This window comes from Fulmarus glacialis, unplaced genomic scaffold, assembly GCF_000690835.1.
Source record: "Fulmarus glacialis isolate BGI_N327 unplaced genomic scaffold, ASM69083v1 scaffold39965, whole genome shotgun sequence".
Lineage (NCBI taxonomy): Eukaryota > Metazoa > Chordata > Aves > Procellariiformes > Procellariidae > Fulmarus > Fulmarus glacialis.
In genome coordinates, this window is record NW_009214718.1 from 94,254 (window position 1) to 112,396 (window position 18,143).

At 40.1% G+C, this 18,143-nt stretch overlaps 1 protein-coding gene across 3 annotated transcripts in view; it reads left to right on the forward strand.

The window, feature by feature from the left end:
• The window catches only part of MBP (myelin basic protein), a 95,848-nt gene that overhangs the window by 57,429 nt on the left and 20,276 nt on the right, over positions 1 to 18,143 (forward strand). The window contains exon 3 of one of the 3 annotated variants that reach the window (XM_009578643.1): positions 16,608 to 17,205. In XM_009578643.1, the coding sequence (XP_009576938.1) occupies positions 16,608 to 17,056 (449 nt within the window). In that variant the 3' untranslated portion in view covers positions 17,057 to 17,205. Of the gene's footprint in view, positions 1 to 16,607; positions 17,206 to 18,143 lie in introns of those variants that run through there. The other 2 variants (XM_009578644.1, XM_009578645.1) reach the window with 2 other exon arrangements.

Sequence of the window (18,143 nt, forward strand, 5' to 3'; positions counted from 1 at the left end):
GTGTTGGGTTTTTTTTTTTTACTTTAAAAAAACCCCTTCTTATTTATAATCTAATATCAATGATTTGTAGTGTATAGAAAATATGTCTAATGTGGCCTAGAGAGTCTAGATGAGAACAGGTTTATTAATATATTTAGAAGTGTATAACGTGGTTTGTAATGATGGAGGGTGGGATGGAGTTTCTAAAGACCTAGAATAGCTGAGGTTAGATACTAAAATATTAAAGCAGAAACCTAAAAGGCTGTTCTGACAGATGGTTAGCTCAGAGGCAGAAATGGACTTTTGTTATATGTCTAGATTTACTTTAACAGCTTTGGGATTTCCTAATAATTTCCAGGATCTCAGGTAAAATCCAACTGAAATACTGTATATATGCCTTTAATTAAAGAGATTAATTGCGTAATTTTTGATAGTTTTTTATAGAGACTGGTATTCCTGTAGTGCCACAGAGTTTGTTGTGCTCCCTGGATATGTTGCTAGGACCCATTACCTTGTGCTTTTGCTAACTAAGAATCCTAAGTCTACTACAGGATTCAGATTTTTCCTGAGATTTTATTTATTTCTTCTAATATAGCATTGATTTAAACAAACTGTTTCCTTATGTATGTGCTTTAGTGATTCACCAGGAATTTTGTTTTCATTTGGCAGATTTTTCTGGCTGCATTGATGGGGATGCTAATTGACATTACCATCATTGCCACTTACCACAGTAAATATGGTGGTAAGCACAATAAATGCTTTTCTCCATGCTAAACTTGCCTCAATCTGTTGTAATGTGTATGTATAAACTGGTCTCTGTACATTCATTGCTGTAATGTGCATTCTGGGGTGGGGAAAGATAGGACTAAGACTCTAAGAAATGTTTCTTTCAAAGGTGAGACAACCTGAAAAATTGATAATTGGAAACTTTTAGCACTTGTTGGAGGTTGGAAAGGTTTAATTTTGCAGAGGGGGAGCAAAGCATTCGTGTGAGTTCTCTAACTAGTTTTTATCTTAAAAAAAATTTATGGATTGACAGCAATTGTCAGTTTGCATGAAGAAATCATACCAATTCCATTGAATTTGTTAAAGAAAATTTTCCTCACGTGCATGTTTATACCTGGGAGTTCAGCAAAGGGAAACACAGACTATTTTGAAGATTTTATTACATGTTTTAGGTGAAACAATCTTGATAAGGCAAAGGAAGTGAGATAAATTAAATCAGCTGCTATACGAAAGACCACTGAATGCTTAGTAGAAAGATTGGTCTATGATAGCCTGTGGCTTTTATGTCCAACCATGTTGGTCTGGAGTATACTGGCATGAGGGAGAAGAGATTGAAACTTGTCTATGTATGTATGGAAGGAAGTTTCCTATCAGGATAACGTACTACAGTAACGTGAAAAGTGGGTACCATTTATGCAAGCAGAGTTGAGAACAGAAGACTTCTTTAAAAACTATCTATCATCCAGACCTTGAAATAAGCAGAAATGAACATGGGAAGGTGAGAGGGGTAGGGAATTTTAATTTTTCTGCTTTCAATTAGTATGCAAAAAGTACATAAAATTTGCATATAAATAGTATGTTATAAAAGTATGCTGTCCTTATTGATAGACTTTATAGTGTAAAATTCAGTCATGCACTAAATTTACAAATGATTCTAGCAAAGAACAGTAGCTGAGCTGCACTTAAAGATTTAAAAGTAGTGAAAGATGACCATCTCTGTGATAAGTTCATCTGTTTTTCCTTTGGTCTTCTAGCAGGAGAATATTGAGGAGTTAGTGATTGCCCATGCTGTGTGCTGGAAATTAATCCATGGAAAGAACCTGCAATAAGTCTATGCACCACACTTTTGTCCAGTTTAGGCATACTGTGAGACTTGGAGCTTGACCACTTTGTATTTTGCTGCCAAAGGGAAGCCACATTAGCACTGTGCTAAGCTTCAGCTAGTTGTCAGGATATCGTCCGCTTAAACTGCTTATGCCTCATGCCTTAGAGAAGCTGTCCAACTTTCAGCTGGCCTCAAAGGCATGGCAAACAAGATGACTTTGAATTGATGCGGGGGCAGAGCACATTTGCTCTCAGTCTAGCAAACACCATATAAACACATCTTTTAGAAATGTGAGATTTCATGCTGCGCAGATGGTACCAATGGCCCAGGCTACTTTGGATTTGGAAATTTTGTAATTTTGCCCCCTCCTTCACCCAATATAGAAATATTTTGTTTTCCTTTCATGCACTGCCTGTATAGATAAGCTTGTAAAATAAAATGGGGAGAAACCTATTTGTAATTGGGACATGGAGAAGGCATCACTGTATGATTTTTGTCTTAGCACAGCCATTTAAATTCCTCTGGGAAGGATGAGAAATGAAGTATTTCTTCTTTCAGTGCAGGAAGGTCAAGTTTCCAAAACTGGATCAATCTGTGGCACCAAGCAAGCGACGCTTAAGGCTGGATAAGAGAACTGTGGGCAGACGCTGATCCAGCAGTGCTCCGTTAGCAGAGCTGTAGAGGGTTGATGGGGTACCGCTGGAATGACGTTTGTGAAATGTATTGTGAAATGACTTTGAAAGCTCTTAGTTAATGTAGACAAATGTCAGTAATCCAGAGCAGCAGCAGGATTTGAAAAAGGGCAAAAGCCCATGCAGCATTCATTTTCCAAGTGGGAACCCTTTGAATTTAGACATTTTGTGTTAACTCCCAGTATCGTAAGATGTACATGAGTTTTAAGCCTTCGACAGCGTAAGTTAGGAGAGGTAGCACTTTAATCTTGTGACTCTTCTAATTGATTTAGAAGTGAGTGTGTGTTGTCTGCTTGTACTAGCTTCTGACAGCTCTGACTGATATTGGGCAGGTAAGCTTACAACCAGGAGAGATTTCAGAGGTGAATTGCTGTGCAGAGATAATCTGGAATTTGGTCCAGAAGAAGCCTGCTAAAGTCTGCAGCAGTATGGCGAGGGATCACGATGTCTGTGGCGGTGGAGCTTGTGGGAGTGGGATAGGCAGCACAGCAGAGTTGTTCGGACAGCAGCTTTGGTCCAGGAGCCTAGTGAAGAGGAGGTGGGAGGAAGGACTGGCAACTGGGGAGGTGGGGCAGAGAGGGAGATGGTGCTTGACATGGGAGAGCAGCAGGGTGGTGTGACAAATTGGAAGTGCAAATACTGTCCTTTTACCTTCAGGGTTGGAAGACTTACATCCAGACACTTAAGGCGGTGGATTCTGTGGTTCACTGTGGAGTGTACGGTCTTTCCATGTGACTTCTTGTAACATGTTTCTTTATTCCCTGCTAAATGCTGGCCGTTGCTTGCAGGATAGACAGACAAGGTGATTTGTATCCGGCTCTAAATGTCTGAGTTCATGTTTCTCATTAACCTCTTCATCATCAGAAGAAACACTCATCTCTCTCTTTCTGGTATCTTTCTTCTGACCATCTTATTCTCAGCTCTCTGCAATATTTTGTATTCTTTCTGTGGAATAATCTCTCTGCTGTAAGACCCTGTGCCAATTCAGCCAGTGCAGACTGCTTTAGTCCTTTGTGTTTATTGTTGTATTTGCTGGAACTTCCTGCTTGGTTTCAAGTAATCTTTATTCTGGTTTTAGGACTGCACTCGAGGCTATTACGAAGAAGATTCTGCCTTCTGTAAACCTGCAGTAGGTTCTGGAGATAAGGTTTCCTCCTAATGTGTCTTTTTTTTGCCAGGCAGGCAGACATTTTAATCAAATCTCGTATCAATTGTTCAGGCATATATTAGAGTTTACTTCGGAAAAATATTTCTTTGTATATCAAATTTCTTCACTGAGGAAATCACTTCACTGAGAAGGCTTTAAATATTTCATCATTGCTGTATGATCCAAACCACCTCTAAAACTCTTGGGTTTTTAATTGTATAGATTATAAAAATACAAAGGCCTTGAAAGTATTTTTGCTAATAGTTTAACACACTACCTACTGTTTATTGCATGTATTACAATATTTTTATACCCTCCGCTCATTCTGCCACAGCAATTACATGGCTCTGCTCCTAGATCTGTGCTGATGTACTCCATTATGCAGCTTCCAGACAAAGCTGTTATGACAAGCAAGACAGAGCGTGGTGGCAAAAATCCCATTCCCTCCCTTCACGGTAGTCAGCAGGATGCACCTCCTTGGATGCTGTGTTCCTTGTGCCAGGGCCTGCAGAGAGACTTTAAACCGCAAGACCAGCCAAACGCAGCCTCGGGAGTCTGTGCCCCAGCAGCATCCTTGTCATAAATGTGCTCAGGTGTGGATGGTTTCTGTACATGAGTTTGGATAATGGTGTGTAGAATTTGTCCTCTGAGTAACCTGGCTTTTGGGTTTATCTTCAGTGTTCAGAGTGATCATTTTGACTGTCACCCTCTAGAATCCCGTATTATATGAACACATTTAAAAATTTGTTTAGAGTGAGCATTATCAGGCAGACAAAAACTAAAATCTGAAATGCTGAACATTCCTGAAGTGATACATCTGCGAAGCATTTACTGTGTTTTTAAAATTAGCAGTTAGCTGCTGATCTTTTAGGACAGAATTCTCACTGTCCGTACCAAAGGCAGAGCTGCAGATGACTGCTACACAGAGTGTCCGTATTAGACAGGGATCTTCTCTCATTGCCAGCATCTTGAACTGGAGGTGAAGCTCATGACCTGATCCTCTGCTTCCCCAAAGGGTACACAGGTGCTCATGTCTTCCACATCATGGATGCAGCTGTTGGTGGTGGTCTTGTCCCCACAGAGGTGTGAGCTTCTTCCACTGCTAATGTCTTGGGTTGAGCTGGAGGTGTGAGTCACAACATGGTTGTTGCATTGCCCGCGGAGGTACTCACATCTTCTACCTCCTGGACTGCTGGAGATGCAGGTCACAACATGGATCTCTGCATCCTCACGGGGTGGGGAGCTGCTCTCACTGTTGGCATTGTGGGCAGAGTGGGTGGGAGGTGTGGGTCGCCACCTGGGCTTCTGCCTCCCACAGGGCAGAGAGGTGCTTACCTTTTTAGAGTAATCTCTCAGTTTCTGAGATGTGACAAGCTCTATGGGCAAACTCTGCAACTGGAAGAAACTCCTGCTCTCTTTTGCTCCTCTGACCTTTCACCACAGATGTAAGGTGAAATTTAATTCCAAAGTGAAGATAATGCCAGATTGATACAGTTTCTAACAGTTGTGGACTTCTTCTGACTGTAGAGAACTGCAGTTTAGGCAGCCTTGAACACCCCTACAGCCCCTTTTTGGCTTTTTTTGAGTATTTTTTGTCAATTTCTGTAGAGCCAGATCTTCAATTTTGTTTTACATATGCGAGAGTGCAACACAGTGGGAAATGGTCTACAGGCTTATTGGTCTCCGGGTATTTCATATATTTTTAGAAATGTTAGCATATATGTGCTTTGTACTCCAAATGTGTCATTTACAGGACTGTAGTGTATCTTGGAATTTTCTGGAAAAAAAATTCTTCTAAAAACTACCAAAGTAACTCCCCTCACTGCAAATTCTATAATGATGGTGGCTCCCTGAGATCTAGTGGGCAATTTAAAGCTTCAGTTCAGAATACATTAACAGGGAAAAATAGAGAAATCCAGAGAGACAGCAACATTCACCTGAAGGATGCATGAAAATTTCAAGTGTATTGATTACAGCATCCTGCAGGTAATTCACAGCTACCAATTACCCAGCTTGCGTTGTGCGCTGTTCTCTCTAGGACTGCTGCCTTCCTGTAATTTGCTTTTTCCCTGCGCCTGCTCTATACAAAGCTATCTTGGAAATCAAACTTTGAATTTATGTCCCCAAACCAGCAAATCAGTGTGTTATTTTTGGGGGAGTTTAACGTATGAAGAACTCATATATAATACTTCAGGCTACATTCACTACTGTGAAGTGTTCTGTTGGGGTTAGGTTTAGGTAATTGGTCTCGGGAAAACTTTAACACACATGAACAGTATTATTCTCTAGCACTAAAAGCAGCTCATATAAATAGGGGTTTGGAGCCTCATGCTGTAAGTTGTTTCCCTGTGGTCACAATCAAAGTGTGTTTCTTAAAGTTAGCATATTTGGTTAACTTATTACCACCGTATTTTATTCTGCAGTTTATACTTCCTAAATAATAATCTACCACTCAGACCCTTAACCCCTAATCAAGCAAAAACCAGTAACATTATCAAGCCCTCTTTTTGGAGAGGCTACATGATGGGTTTTAACAGAAAATATTCTACAGCTGGTTTTCTTATGCTGCTTATCATGCTCTGAGCAACTTGCTTTGAACCAGCTGGTTCAGTCACTGTCCTCACCTCGCTCGTTTCACCAACATTTCTTTTTTTGCTGATTTTAAGGCCCTGTCTCTCTATGGTGTTATGAAAGAAATCTAACTGTAATATTGCGTATTCAGTTGCACTGACAGGAATAGGTTATTTTTCAGAAAAACATAACTGATGTGGAAAATACAAAAGATAGTGTAAGTTGTGAAATCTGATGTAAGCGCTAGTCATTTTGTTGTGCTATTACTTTGGGAGGGGGCGGGCTACGTTCAGGTTTTGCAACCTAACGATTATTCAGGCTCAACGTGACTGTAGCAGAAAAGATGAATAATCAAGCACTCTCTGTTTAACACGAGTCAAGTTGCACAATTTTTAAAGAAGACAAACGCTGATGGATCAAACAGGTGATTTAATTTTTCTTCTTTAAGTACATGAAGTTGTTTGTTACAAATGATGCCCCAGCTCACTTTACTGTGGGAGGATGCTTTGTGAGATACTCAAGATTAAAACAAACCTATATGTTCTAGTAACACAAAGGAACATTTTTCTTTGAAACTAGTGGGTGGATAAAATTCTTTGGTTAAGTTTTTTAAAAACTCTCTGCAGGCTGTGTGGAGAATTGCCACATGCCTCTCATAGATTCCAAATTTCTGCCATAGCAAGTCCCACTGGTTTCAACCACAGGCTTTTTTGTTTTCTGTACTCTCCTTTGTAACCCTCAGCAAATGGAGGCAATGCCAGAAGTTCTGGAAAACAAGAGAGAGAGGCTGCGAGCCAGGCCTACACTGCTGCATTCCTCTGCAATGGTAGGCCACCGTGTGGGCTTCGTTTCAGCTCTTCGTTGTAAATCAGTGGCACAGATAACCAAGTGACCAACTCTGTGAAAACATGCAGAGTGCAAGGCAGTTCATGCAATCAAGTGGATTGGTTTTAATTACAATCTTGAGATCAAAAATATTTTCCCACAGGGGATATTTTTACCTTTTTTGAATGACTCTTTTTACCTAGATATTTCTTTACTTAAATATGCTCACAAGCATACAACACCTTCACACATCCATGAGGCAAATATTTAAGTCCAGAGCATGGTTTGTGCCGTGTATTCCCAAATAGCTGGCTTTCTTTACATGTAGCTGGTCAATGCAGTTAGGTAAAGGCAGCAGATGGCTCGGTAGAAAACTTCTCTGCAAGACCTCAAAAGTTGGAGTACCTGGTAACTTCTTACAAAGATGCATCACTGAATTGCAGAAATACATATATAGCCTGTACTGTAAAACCCCATTAGAACAGGGGAAGAGGAGGAAATTAAGCTTAGTGGAGTGACAGACAATGTGTAACTTAGGTCCCCCAGCTATTGTTGAATCTGGTGTGACTTTTCAGAGTAGGTTTAAGAAAAAAAGATCTGTTGTAGCTCTGGTTTTAAGCTTCAGCATCATCTGAAACAGGAAAATGCATAGAGTGCGTATGCAATTACTGCTACAGTTGCTATGATTTGAAATGCATTGTGACTAGCTTGCTTTGATCTCTTTCCTTTGACATGGCCAGAATGAACATGGCTATTTCAGATGCTGCCACTACTCATTTTGCTACTTTAATCGAGCATCTGTGTGAAGGGCATTACTGAAGTTTCTTCAGTAAGAGAGGAAAAAGGATACTTAAAGACATAAATAATACAGGGTGTACAAGTTTGGGGGTGGCATGACGTTGTTTTTCCTCCATCAAGTCTAAACGCTGGCTCCCAGAGAGCAGCCCCTCATGGTGGGTAACAGGATGTTAACGCATTTCAGCTCACAGTAACCACAGGTGCTTCCTGTTAATATCCAGGTTTTGGGCACGGACTACAACATCGGGTTATTACTGCACAGACTGCAAGTGTTTTCACATCTCTGACATGCAGGTGCTAGGAGTTGTGTGTGCCTTGGTGAAAAGCCTGACAATACATAAGAGTTTTCCAGCAAGAGGACCCCTGGTAATGGTATATCAAAAATCTCTGACTCAGATAGCGTTACTACTTTTTACAAAGTGATGCTGTAAAACTTAGTTGCCTTCAGTGGAACAATAATGCTGAACACAAACTGTAATGAATATACAGCGTATTTTTAGGTTTTATGTTTATTTTATATTTGTTTTATAGAACCAGGCCTCTCAAATCATAAAATTGTCAGCAAGAGTAAAAATTATGTGCTGTTTGCAAATTCACGAGAGAAGACTTAGACATGTTTATTAGAGTGTCACCATTCCAGCTAGATGTCACATTCCTGTGTGGTTTTGTCTAGTCATTGATTGATTGTGTCATGGTTTTACCAGGTAAGTTGAAAAAGTCAGTATAATTACCCTACCAAATGAGATACCACAGCAACAATTCCCCACGGTGCCAGTACCACCTGTTACAGGGATCCCTGTTCCAAAGGCTGTTAAGCGACAAGTACACCTTTGTTAGCTTTACTGCAGATCAATGCTTAAGGGATGCGTTTATCATGAAACCGGTACTCGTGGTAACAAGCGATGGTTCACAGTTACATATTAAACGCTTTGTCTGGGACAATGAAGTCTGGCAGAATTTAGGGGAAGGGAAAAAAAAAATCAAGCTGTTGATTACCCTAATGAACTTGCAAAATTACTTATTTTTTATCACTCCATAATCCAGCACTACTTTTATAAATGAAATAAATGCGTATTGACTTCTATGTTGTGTTCATCATTGAGCTTTTAAGCTGGGTCCCTGAAATGAGAGGCAAAGTTAGGAAAGCAGATAAGACTCATGATATTTGCTGTTAAAGGGCATAATTTACTGGTCATGTTGCATATAATTTTATAGTTTGCCTCTGTATAAATATGACCTTGAAACAGTTGCTCCTATATTGAAAGAAGTGTATTTATTTTAATCAGATTCTGTGGGACCCATGCAAACTGGTTCTGTGTGTACAAACAATGCATTCAAGAGGCCCAGTACTTAAAATCTAAAAGTCCTTTCTTGTCCCGCAAGTAGGGAGTTGATAATTTTTGTTATCCTTATGCAGATCAACCGTGACAGTATGTAGTAAAGAACGTTTCTGGCAGATCACCTCTCTTGTATTAGCAACCTTCAGGATAAGCTACTTCACAGGTAGATTTTTCCAGCTCTACTTCCCGAGCTCTGAGAATTCTCTTTCATGTAGCTGAGGGAAGTCCTGGAAATGGCGCATCTCAGGATGGTGACCAGACCTACTCTCTTGTGCGCTGAGGGAACTGAGAAGAAGCTGTCAAGTCAGCTTTTGGAAGGTTCATTTTTCTCAGTGACAAAAGAAGAACAGCACTAGTGTTACAGACACCTTTGGCAGCCAGCAAGTTTTTCATTGACTAGCCCCTTGGAAAGAAGGTTGTTAGTCATTTCAAGAGAGATTTTACTGGGTGTCTGACCTAGTAAAACAGCTACTTGTGAATTGATGCCAAAGTATGTCAAATGTTTGAGGGTTTTTTTCAGCAGATCTGGAATACGTTTTAGGTTAGTATTAGAAACGAAGTGAGAGGAATTGCACTTATTTTTTCATACTGTAGTAATTAGTGTCTGAAAGAACTGTCATTCTCCTATGCAATTCGAATTTTTTTCCTACAGCATAGTTTTATGCTAAAAAGTACATATTTCTATTCTACCTGAGTGAATGTAGTATCTCTTTCCTTCAAAATATGAGCATAAATAATACAGACATACTGTCACTCCTTTCTCCTGCTAAACTTGCAAAGACAGGTATTTCCACAACAGGATGTGAACTAGCACCTCCCTTCTCTCCATTAAAACCTTCTTGTGTTTTCATGCGAGCTCTGCTGCAAGGCCGAGCTCTGCTTCCCTGGTGGCCGTTCTTCAGCGGGAGTCGGCCAGGAAGGGCTTGGAGAGATGAGATCTTTAACGAGTCTGAAAGCAACTTGCCAAAACTTAGGTATTAGCGAAGGTCTAGCAATTAATAGATCCTATTTGACCTACTGGTTTTCAGTCCAGCAGTAGCTCTCAGGAGGCATGATGCTGCCTGCAGAGAACACTTAAGAACTGGTATTGCACAAGGTATCAGGGGTTCAGGGAAAGCAGCATTTGTCGGGCTGCTCTTGTAAAATGTTAAGTGTTAGTTCCATTCATCTGGCCACAGCAATGCAGTCTAAATGTCAGCTCTAAAAATGTGTTGTGCCTTTACCAACAGCAGTGCAATCCTTTTCAGCAGGCTTAGCCAGTGATCTTTATTGACCCAAGATGTAGTACAGAACTAAACTTGGTCTTTTATTCGACTTAGTTCAATAGAAGTAAATACAGCTCTGTAGCAACAGGTATTTATGAGTCTATACTGGGCCAGGTGGGGTTTTCCACTTTTTACTGTATTTTTAGTACTAAGGTTTATTGTAAGGAAAATTGTGCCACAACAGACCCCTTATTCACTGCTTCATCACATCAGACTAGAAGTGTACTTGACTCATCAATGGAACGGAAACACCTTCACAACCTTCCATGCCTGTCTGGTTAGACCTCATACGCTCTATAATGTCTAATGTATGCAGTGAGGGAGGAAAGTCAAAGGAGTGCATGTTATGCTTAGCAGATGGCTTCTCATTTTTGTGGAGGTTTGGTCTACAGCTTGATTAGCCCATGGGAAAAGCTGAGTTTCTTGTGCAGAAAAATAGTCTTTCTTCAGTTACTCTGAAGCTATAGAGGAAATTTGGCTTTGGGTGGAATTTTTTCCTAAAAGTGATAAGCTTTGGCAAGGAGGGAGGGAGGAGAGTGAGCTGTAATGGAAGCGGTCTCTTGGCTAACTGCAGTAGGACCGTTAAACTCATGTGAATCTGTATTGTGAGACACACTGGCATTTTTTTCTGCATTCATTCTGCTAGCAAATGGGAAAAATGTTTGTGTAAAGGCTAAACGGACCAGCAGATTCGTTCTAGTTGTGTTCAGAGCTATGATCAACTGTTTCACAATTATGCTGCATGCCATCTATTCCAAACAGAAATATTTGTTCAAAATTGATTTCCAACAGTTTGACAAGCATCAGACAAACCCAGTAATTAGATCTGTGAAGTGAAATGCCTAATGGCATATTGCCTTCTAACCATATTAGTGAAGTTAGGCTGAGAGCCACTTTTTGTCTGCAGCGTCTTAGCATAATGAGGATAAATCAAGCTTTGCAGTTCAGATTTAACAATGCAGACATAATTCTTTCTTCCCTCTCCCCAAATACTTATGTAGTGCAGCCTAATGGCTGTAGACGCTCGGTTCTGCTGTGAGCTGCGCTGCAGTAAAAGTCCAAACCAGGAGCTGGATTGTACCTCTCACTGGTGCTCAAGGGAGAGAGTAGAACCGCCTCAAGCATTTTGATCGGATAACTCCTGTATTTTCTGAAGCCGCTCAGCAAATCAGGAGATCCGTAGCCTTGTTCGCTGAACCTTTCTCTGCACCAATTTACTGGTTTGCACCCATTCTCTCATCCCCTTTTCTCCTTTTAGTCTGATCAACAGGTGCTCCCACTGCATGCTAAGCCGTGCAGTGCTCCTCAGTGCCGTCTCCAGCTGTAGAACTCCGGCTGGAAGCCAGGGCTGGCCTTGGTGTTTCTGACATGACCTGCACCGGTCTGCAGGATGAATAGTTTTTGCTACACTTGCCTTTGATACTTGATACAGCTGAGCACCAAATAGTTGGACCTTTTTTCCAAGAAAATTAAGTGTTAAATTGGCCTGATTTTTATTTGACCCTGGCTTTTGTAGTAGCTCACAGTGTACAATTACTGCTGCATGTTCAGACCCCTCATTTACAGCACACCCAAAGCTCTGTTGTCCCATCTACTCAAAAACGTTAGAGTTTGAGGTGAGGTGTGTGATAGTGCAGGAAAAATGGAAGTGTATGACTTCATGACAGTATCCAAAGCCAGAGTTGAATTAGGGCTCCCTGCGGTGCCTTATGCTATACTTCCTGCAAAACAATTCCTTCAAGTCCTTTTTATAGAGAACTTAACTGCATAAAAAGGAAAAGCAAAGTGTTGGGAAGCAGTTATCTTAAGGTAGAGTTGGAACCCAGACATCCTCAACAGCAGCTCATATGTAGTGATGGTGGACATGCTTTTTCTGTCCTTTTTGTTCTTTCAAATGTCCTGATACTACCACAGATGTACTAAAAGCCATGTGTTCCAGGATAGTGGTTTTCAGCCTCTTAAACAATGCAAGGCGAACTATTACTAATACATTGCACATATGCCTTGCTACTACAGCTTACTGAGGATCTTGAAATCTTAGGTGTTACAAAGCTGAGTAATTTTTAGGTGTGACCTTTTGTTGTTCAAGTGAGTAAAAACAGGTTAAGTCAGTGCAAAATGCCAGAGGTTTTACTTAATATTTTAGTATCAGCATTTCAATAAACGTACTGACATATAGTTGACTCAGAATTGAGAACTTTACTGCATTATATTTAAATATCCAGTTGTATTATAGAAGAAATAGGACCAAAAAAGTAGAAAAGGGCAAATACATATTATATTTCATATACTGAAGAGCACTGCTTTATAAATATACATGATTTAAGCTAAAAGGAAAAATTGATTCAAAAGGTCCCTAAAGTTTAAGTGAGATGACTTTCATCTTCATACCCTGAGAAAAGAAGGCCAAGAAAAAGGAGATTAGTAATCAGTCACAGCAATCTGTAGTTACTATAAAATATATTAAATATTCAGTGTTATAAATTTGATAAATATACTTTCTGGTGTTTGTAACGAGTAAATAATACTTAATTCTTAATATTTCGTACAAATATGTAAGCTGCTGTCATGTATTGTTACAATCAATATTTGCAATATGCTGTGACTGTTGTACTAAGCCTCTCTTGAGATGCCAAAGTAGGGGAATATGCTTCAGCTTTTGTCAGCTTCATTTTCCTCATTTAATTTACTGCATTTGTAGAGGGAGCAGCAATAAGAATGTGAGAGGAATTACAAGTATCTGCAAGAAAGCAAGACTGGAAGGGGGTGGGAGGAGATGAAAAACTTGTAATCCTTTTTTTTTTTTTTTTTTTTTTAACTTAACACATTAAAACTCTTAGCTTAAGAACCTCTTTCTAGGTTGTCTTCTGTATGGAAGAAGACTACAGACTTCTATATACACAAGGAGGGACTATCCTAGAGCAGCTCTACCAAGTGACCCATGAGAAGGATATTTGTATCCAAGGACTCTCCATCAGAATTGTACTTTGTATAAAACAGGTTTCCATGGTCTTGACAGTAGCTATTGTTTGAAGCACGGGGCTGAGAAGTTCCAGCTAATTAGAGGCTTACGTAAAATTGTTATTCTGATTCTCAAGAAATGGGATAAACTATTAATGTCAAATTGAGCATTAAGGCGCAGCAGTGGTTTTGAAAATACTTGTATGTGGCCCAACTCCTATTAAAGGCAATGGGAGGTTGGATTTAATACTGTTTCATTGAAAGCACCTTTGGAATTTCTGTTTTGTTTCATTAACAGACTGTTCAGATTTTTTGGTCCATCTGTATTCATTAATTTGGGGAGTCACTGTGCATACAGGGAACAAATGGCTTTGTTCACTCTGACCAACATGCACAGGGAAGATTGTGCCAGTGGCAGGCTCAAGAGCTGCATAGAGCGAGGGGAAGTGGAAAGGTGGCGTTGCCTTCGGGAGTGGTCCTCGGCTGCGCCTGGAGTGCCAAATCCCTGCTCGGCGTCTGGCTTCCTCCTGCTGCTTTTGGGCTAGAGTGAGGATGTGCTTTTCTCATGCTCTCACTTGCACAGCTTTTAATGACTTTATTCACTTAAATGTAAATAGGTGACACTTTAATAGCCTTCTGGTAATGCCTATGGCAATGCATTCTGTTGTACTTACTCTTTAACCCATTTTACATGGTGGTTTGTTTTTTTTTTAAATAATGCCTGAAGACCTCTTCCTCTCTGGGCAGCTTTCTCTTGTACAAGTGATATGGTATAGGAAGAGTACTCTATTTTAACAAGAGAGCTTCATCTTGCAGGGAGGAACAAAAAAAAGATTATCAGTATCATATGCACAGCATTTATAATGGATTTTAATAGAATTCTAAATATTTGTTTCTAAGTGAATGAATAAGCATATGTTTACATGCTCCATTAATTCTGGATATCCTTAAGACATTATTGAAACGATCTGTCTCTCCAAATGCACTTGAAGACTTTGATTAGTTACCTCAAATATTGACAATATCTCTCTGCAATACATTTTTAAATAGTAGAGAAGACTTAAGCATGCAGAAAATCTAGAGGAAAACTTAAATGTGTGCTTTCATTACTGAAATAAAGCATACAGAAAGATTTATACTTTATAGCTCACTGCGTATGCATTGGGAGAAGCTACTTTTGTGGCACAAATACCCTTCTTTGTTTCTTACCAATACCCGTATTCAGTGACACAAAGAACAACTGTTGTAAAAAAATATTAGTATGCAGATGCTCTGGTGTTTTGTTAATGCATTTAATTAAATACAGTAGCTCTTTTGTTTGTTTTTCTTTTTCTGTCCTTGAATGGATTTGTATTATGGTATAGAATCTAGGCTTAGAGTTGCTATTTAAAATGTTTTGCAGTTTTTGAATGTGTCATATTCCCATGTTAGTTTCTTTCTCTTTTGTTGGATTAAGAAAATAATTTGGGTGCTTTAATAGTTTCTAATAAGTTTGAAAGTATCTTTTCAGGAAAACCAAAATCCCTAAGTTGCCAGCAAATATTTGCTTTTCCCCACTGAGGAGGTCTTCAGTGACAATTAGCATTGGTTAAATAATTGTATTCCTGAGAAATACTTTCAGATGTTTTAACCAAATAAAATTTCTTGAAGTTTCCCAACATTTTCTAGGTAGTTTTCACAGAAGGAAAAAAAAAAAAGTTGCACAACAAAACTGCACGTTATGTTTTTTGTATGAAAAATTGTAGCAGACGGATTACAACAAATTGTAACCTAAGTACTGGTATATATTTGCAGAAGCCATTATTACTGTCTCGTGTCGTTATCCATAAAATTATTTCAGAATTATTCTCAGCCTGAGAAGAGGTTTCTTGGGTGTCCTGTGGGTGGGCGAAATCATATGAAATGACTGTGTCAAGTCTAAAATTGCTCTGGTGAATCAGCAAAGTACTTGAGCCCAGAGTACTTTGAAAATGTAACAGTATTTGCCAAATCCTATCCCTCCGGTGGCAACAAGGACCAAATCAAATGGGGATTTAATGAGGTAATCAGAAGACCCCCGTCGTATGTTATGACTAACATATGACTAACTGTAACTTATTTCTGAAATTTTGAGCCCCATTAACTCCAAAAAACGTTTCTGAGACGGAGTGAGTGTGTGGGAGGTGTCTGCTCTGACGGTTGCTTCTTAAGCAGTGACCTACTAATATTCTTTTGGTGTTCCTTGGAGGCAAGACCTACTCCTCAGTGGATGCAGTTTCCTTTAGAACAGTAGCAATAATGGAATAGACGATTTAAAAAAACCCCTCTATAAATCTTTTTGCCACTGATAGAAGGAGCTACTACAGGTTAACGGTTAAGTGTGCTGCAACTGCAGCAGGTATTTTACTGCGTGCATCAGAACATAACTGTGGAGAAGGCAGCAGACATTTCAAGCACTAAATGCAAATCAGACAGTTTTGCTCTAGGCCTTCGCCATCAGAGCCAGGACATCGTATGCTGAGTGCCAGGATCATACATAGAGAAAACTGTCATGGGAGGCCAAGCAAAAATTGCAGTTTAGTGTTCTCTGCTTTTTTGAAGTGAGGACAATTTAAATAGTGAAAAAACCTCCCCTCATTACACTTGTTTGATTGGTATTGAAGTTACAGTGAGGGATTCCAAATGGGGACAAAACCTTCAGGTACAAAAGCTCTGACGTCATAGAGAGGGAACGTGCAGTTGAAAAGGCACAGTCCTGCAATGTTGCTTTAATTCCACACACACACCTCCCCCCCCCCCACACCCACACCCACCCACTCCCCGCCCTGTTCTGCCACATTTTAGAGTTGCAGTCCTGAAGGGAAAGTACAGGAATTCTGTTTGTTCAGACATTGTAACTGAAAGCCTCCTCATCAGTAAGCCTTCCATGTAAATAAAGTTAGATTCAGTTGTGCTTCGAACAACCTATTTACAAATACATTTAATTAAAAAAAACCACCTAGAACTACTGCAAATTTTGTGTGAGAACATCATCCCGGTTTCAGTTCCAAGATATCTTAATGTTCTTAAAAGGCTGGTAGAGAACATAGTTTCTTTACAACTGCACATATTATGGGTTTTGTATGAAATGAGCATCTCAAGGCAAGCGAAAGAAAGCAGCATTGTTCTAGGGCTGTTTTTCACAGGCCTGTATTCATATCTCATCCTTGTTGTTTGCAGGAGAGGCAGATGTGAACCAGAACAATGGGACCTCCACGAAGAGCCCAGCGGTGACAGACCCCAAAGGCACAGCAGACCCAAAGAATGCCTGGCCTGAGGCCAACCCAGCTGACACGACTGGTCGCCCCCACTTGATCCGCCTCTTTTCCCGAGATGCCCCAGGAAGAGAAGACAACACCTTCAAAGATCGGCCCTCAGAGTCAGACGAGCTACAGACCATCCAAGAGGACAGTGCAGCAGCTTCAGAGAATTCGGATTTGATGGCTTCACAAAAACGCTCCTCTTTCCGGCACGGATCAAAAATGGCATCTGCGAGCACTACAGACCATGCTAGACATGGATCTCCAAGGCACAGAGACTCGGGTCTACTTGACTCGCTGGGCAGATTCTTTGGAGGTGAAAGACACGTACCCCGGCGGGGCTCGGGCAAGGTGAGCTCTGAGGAATAGAGAACTGCACAGCTACAGCAAAATAAAGTACAATTAAACAGGAAGGGTGGGACTAAAAGGAAGGTGTAACTGCTATAATGCAAGAGTTGATTTAGCCAGCAAGACAGTACATGCAGATGTGTAATTTAATGCTTGGCTTAAACTGGAAAGAACAACAACAAAAAAAGTATAAATCTGAGAAACAAGAGGAGCTATTCTGGGTAGTAACAAGGAGTATTAGAAATCCAGGTGGCTCTAGAAACATTACTGAGAGAAGTTTTTATGAACATTTAATGTGGTGCATTGTATGCAGTTGTATGCTGTGCCATTTAGAGAAACTTCAGTCTGCTTTTGTGTGGTGTTCTTAAATATTTGCAAAACTGAGCTGGATGAGAGCACTAAATGCAAGACAATCTCTAGATAGTTTGGCGCTAATTGAGGGACAGACTTGGACATGGATGTTAGAAAAAGAACTGCGGCCAGATTCTCAGCCTGCTTGCGCAAGAGCGTGTTTTAAGGTCAGTTGATAGCATCGCTGAGGAGATGGCTTGACAGATATTATCCTGAATCCCAGGTGTACGAAATAGTCCAGCTGCTTTATTCTGGCAAGAAGTGAAGATTTATATTCCAAGCATTTCGTATTAGAAATCATGTAACAAACCACTACTTAGTTGTGAATTGAAAAACAAGGTCTTGATTAAAGGGTATTACTTGAATTCTTTCCTTTTCCAGGATTAACCCGCCTCCTCTGATAAGTTAGGTAGATGGCATGTTAGTTCACTGTTGTTTTAGTGGCAAAATTTAAGATATTTTCACTGTAGCCTTTGCCATGTAAATGATAAATGGAGTCTTGTGTTTGTGTGTTCACACACTGCATAAGCATTTGAATGGAACTACTGTAGGGCTGTAAAACCTTTGTTTTAGCTGAATATATTGTTTGATGCTCAAGTTGTGTCTTGCAAAAAGCAATGCTCATAGTTGCTGGCTGGGCCCAAATTTTTCAATAACCTTTGCTGTCTGTTTAACGGCTCTAACTCGTGATGCTTGCCAGGATGGGTTAGCACATGCAGCTTTCCTGGCTATCTCATAGTGTTCCCCTGGGACGTGA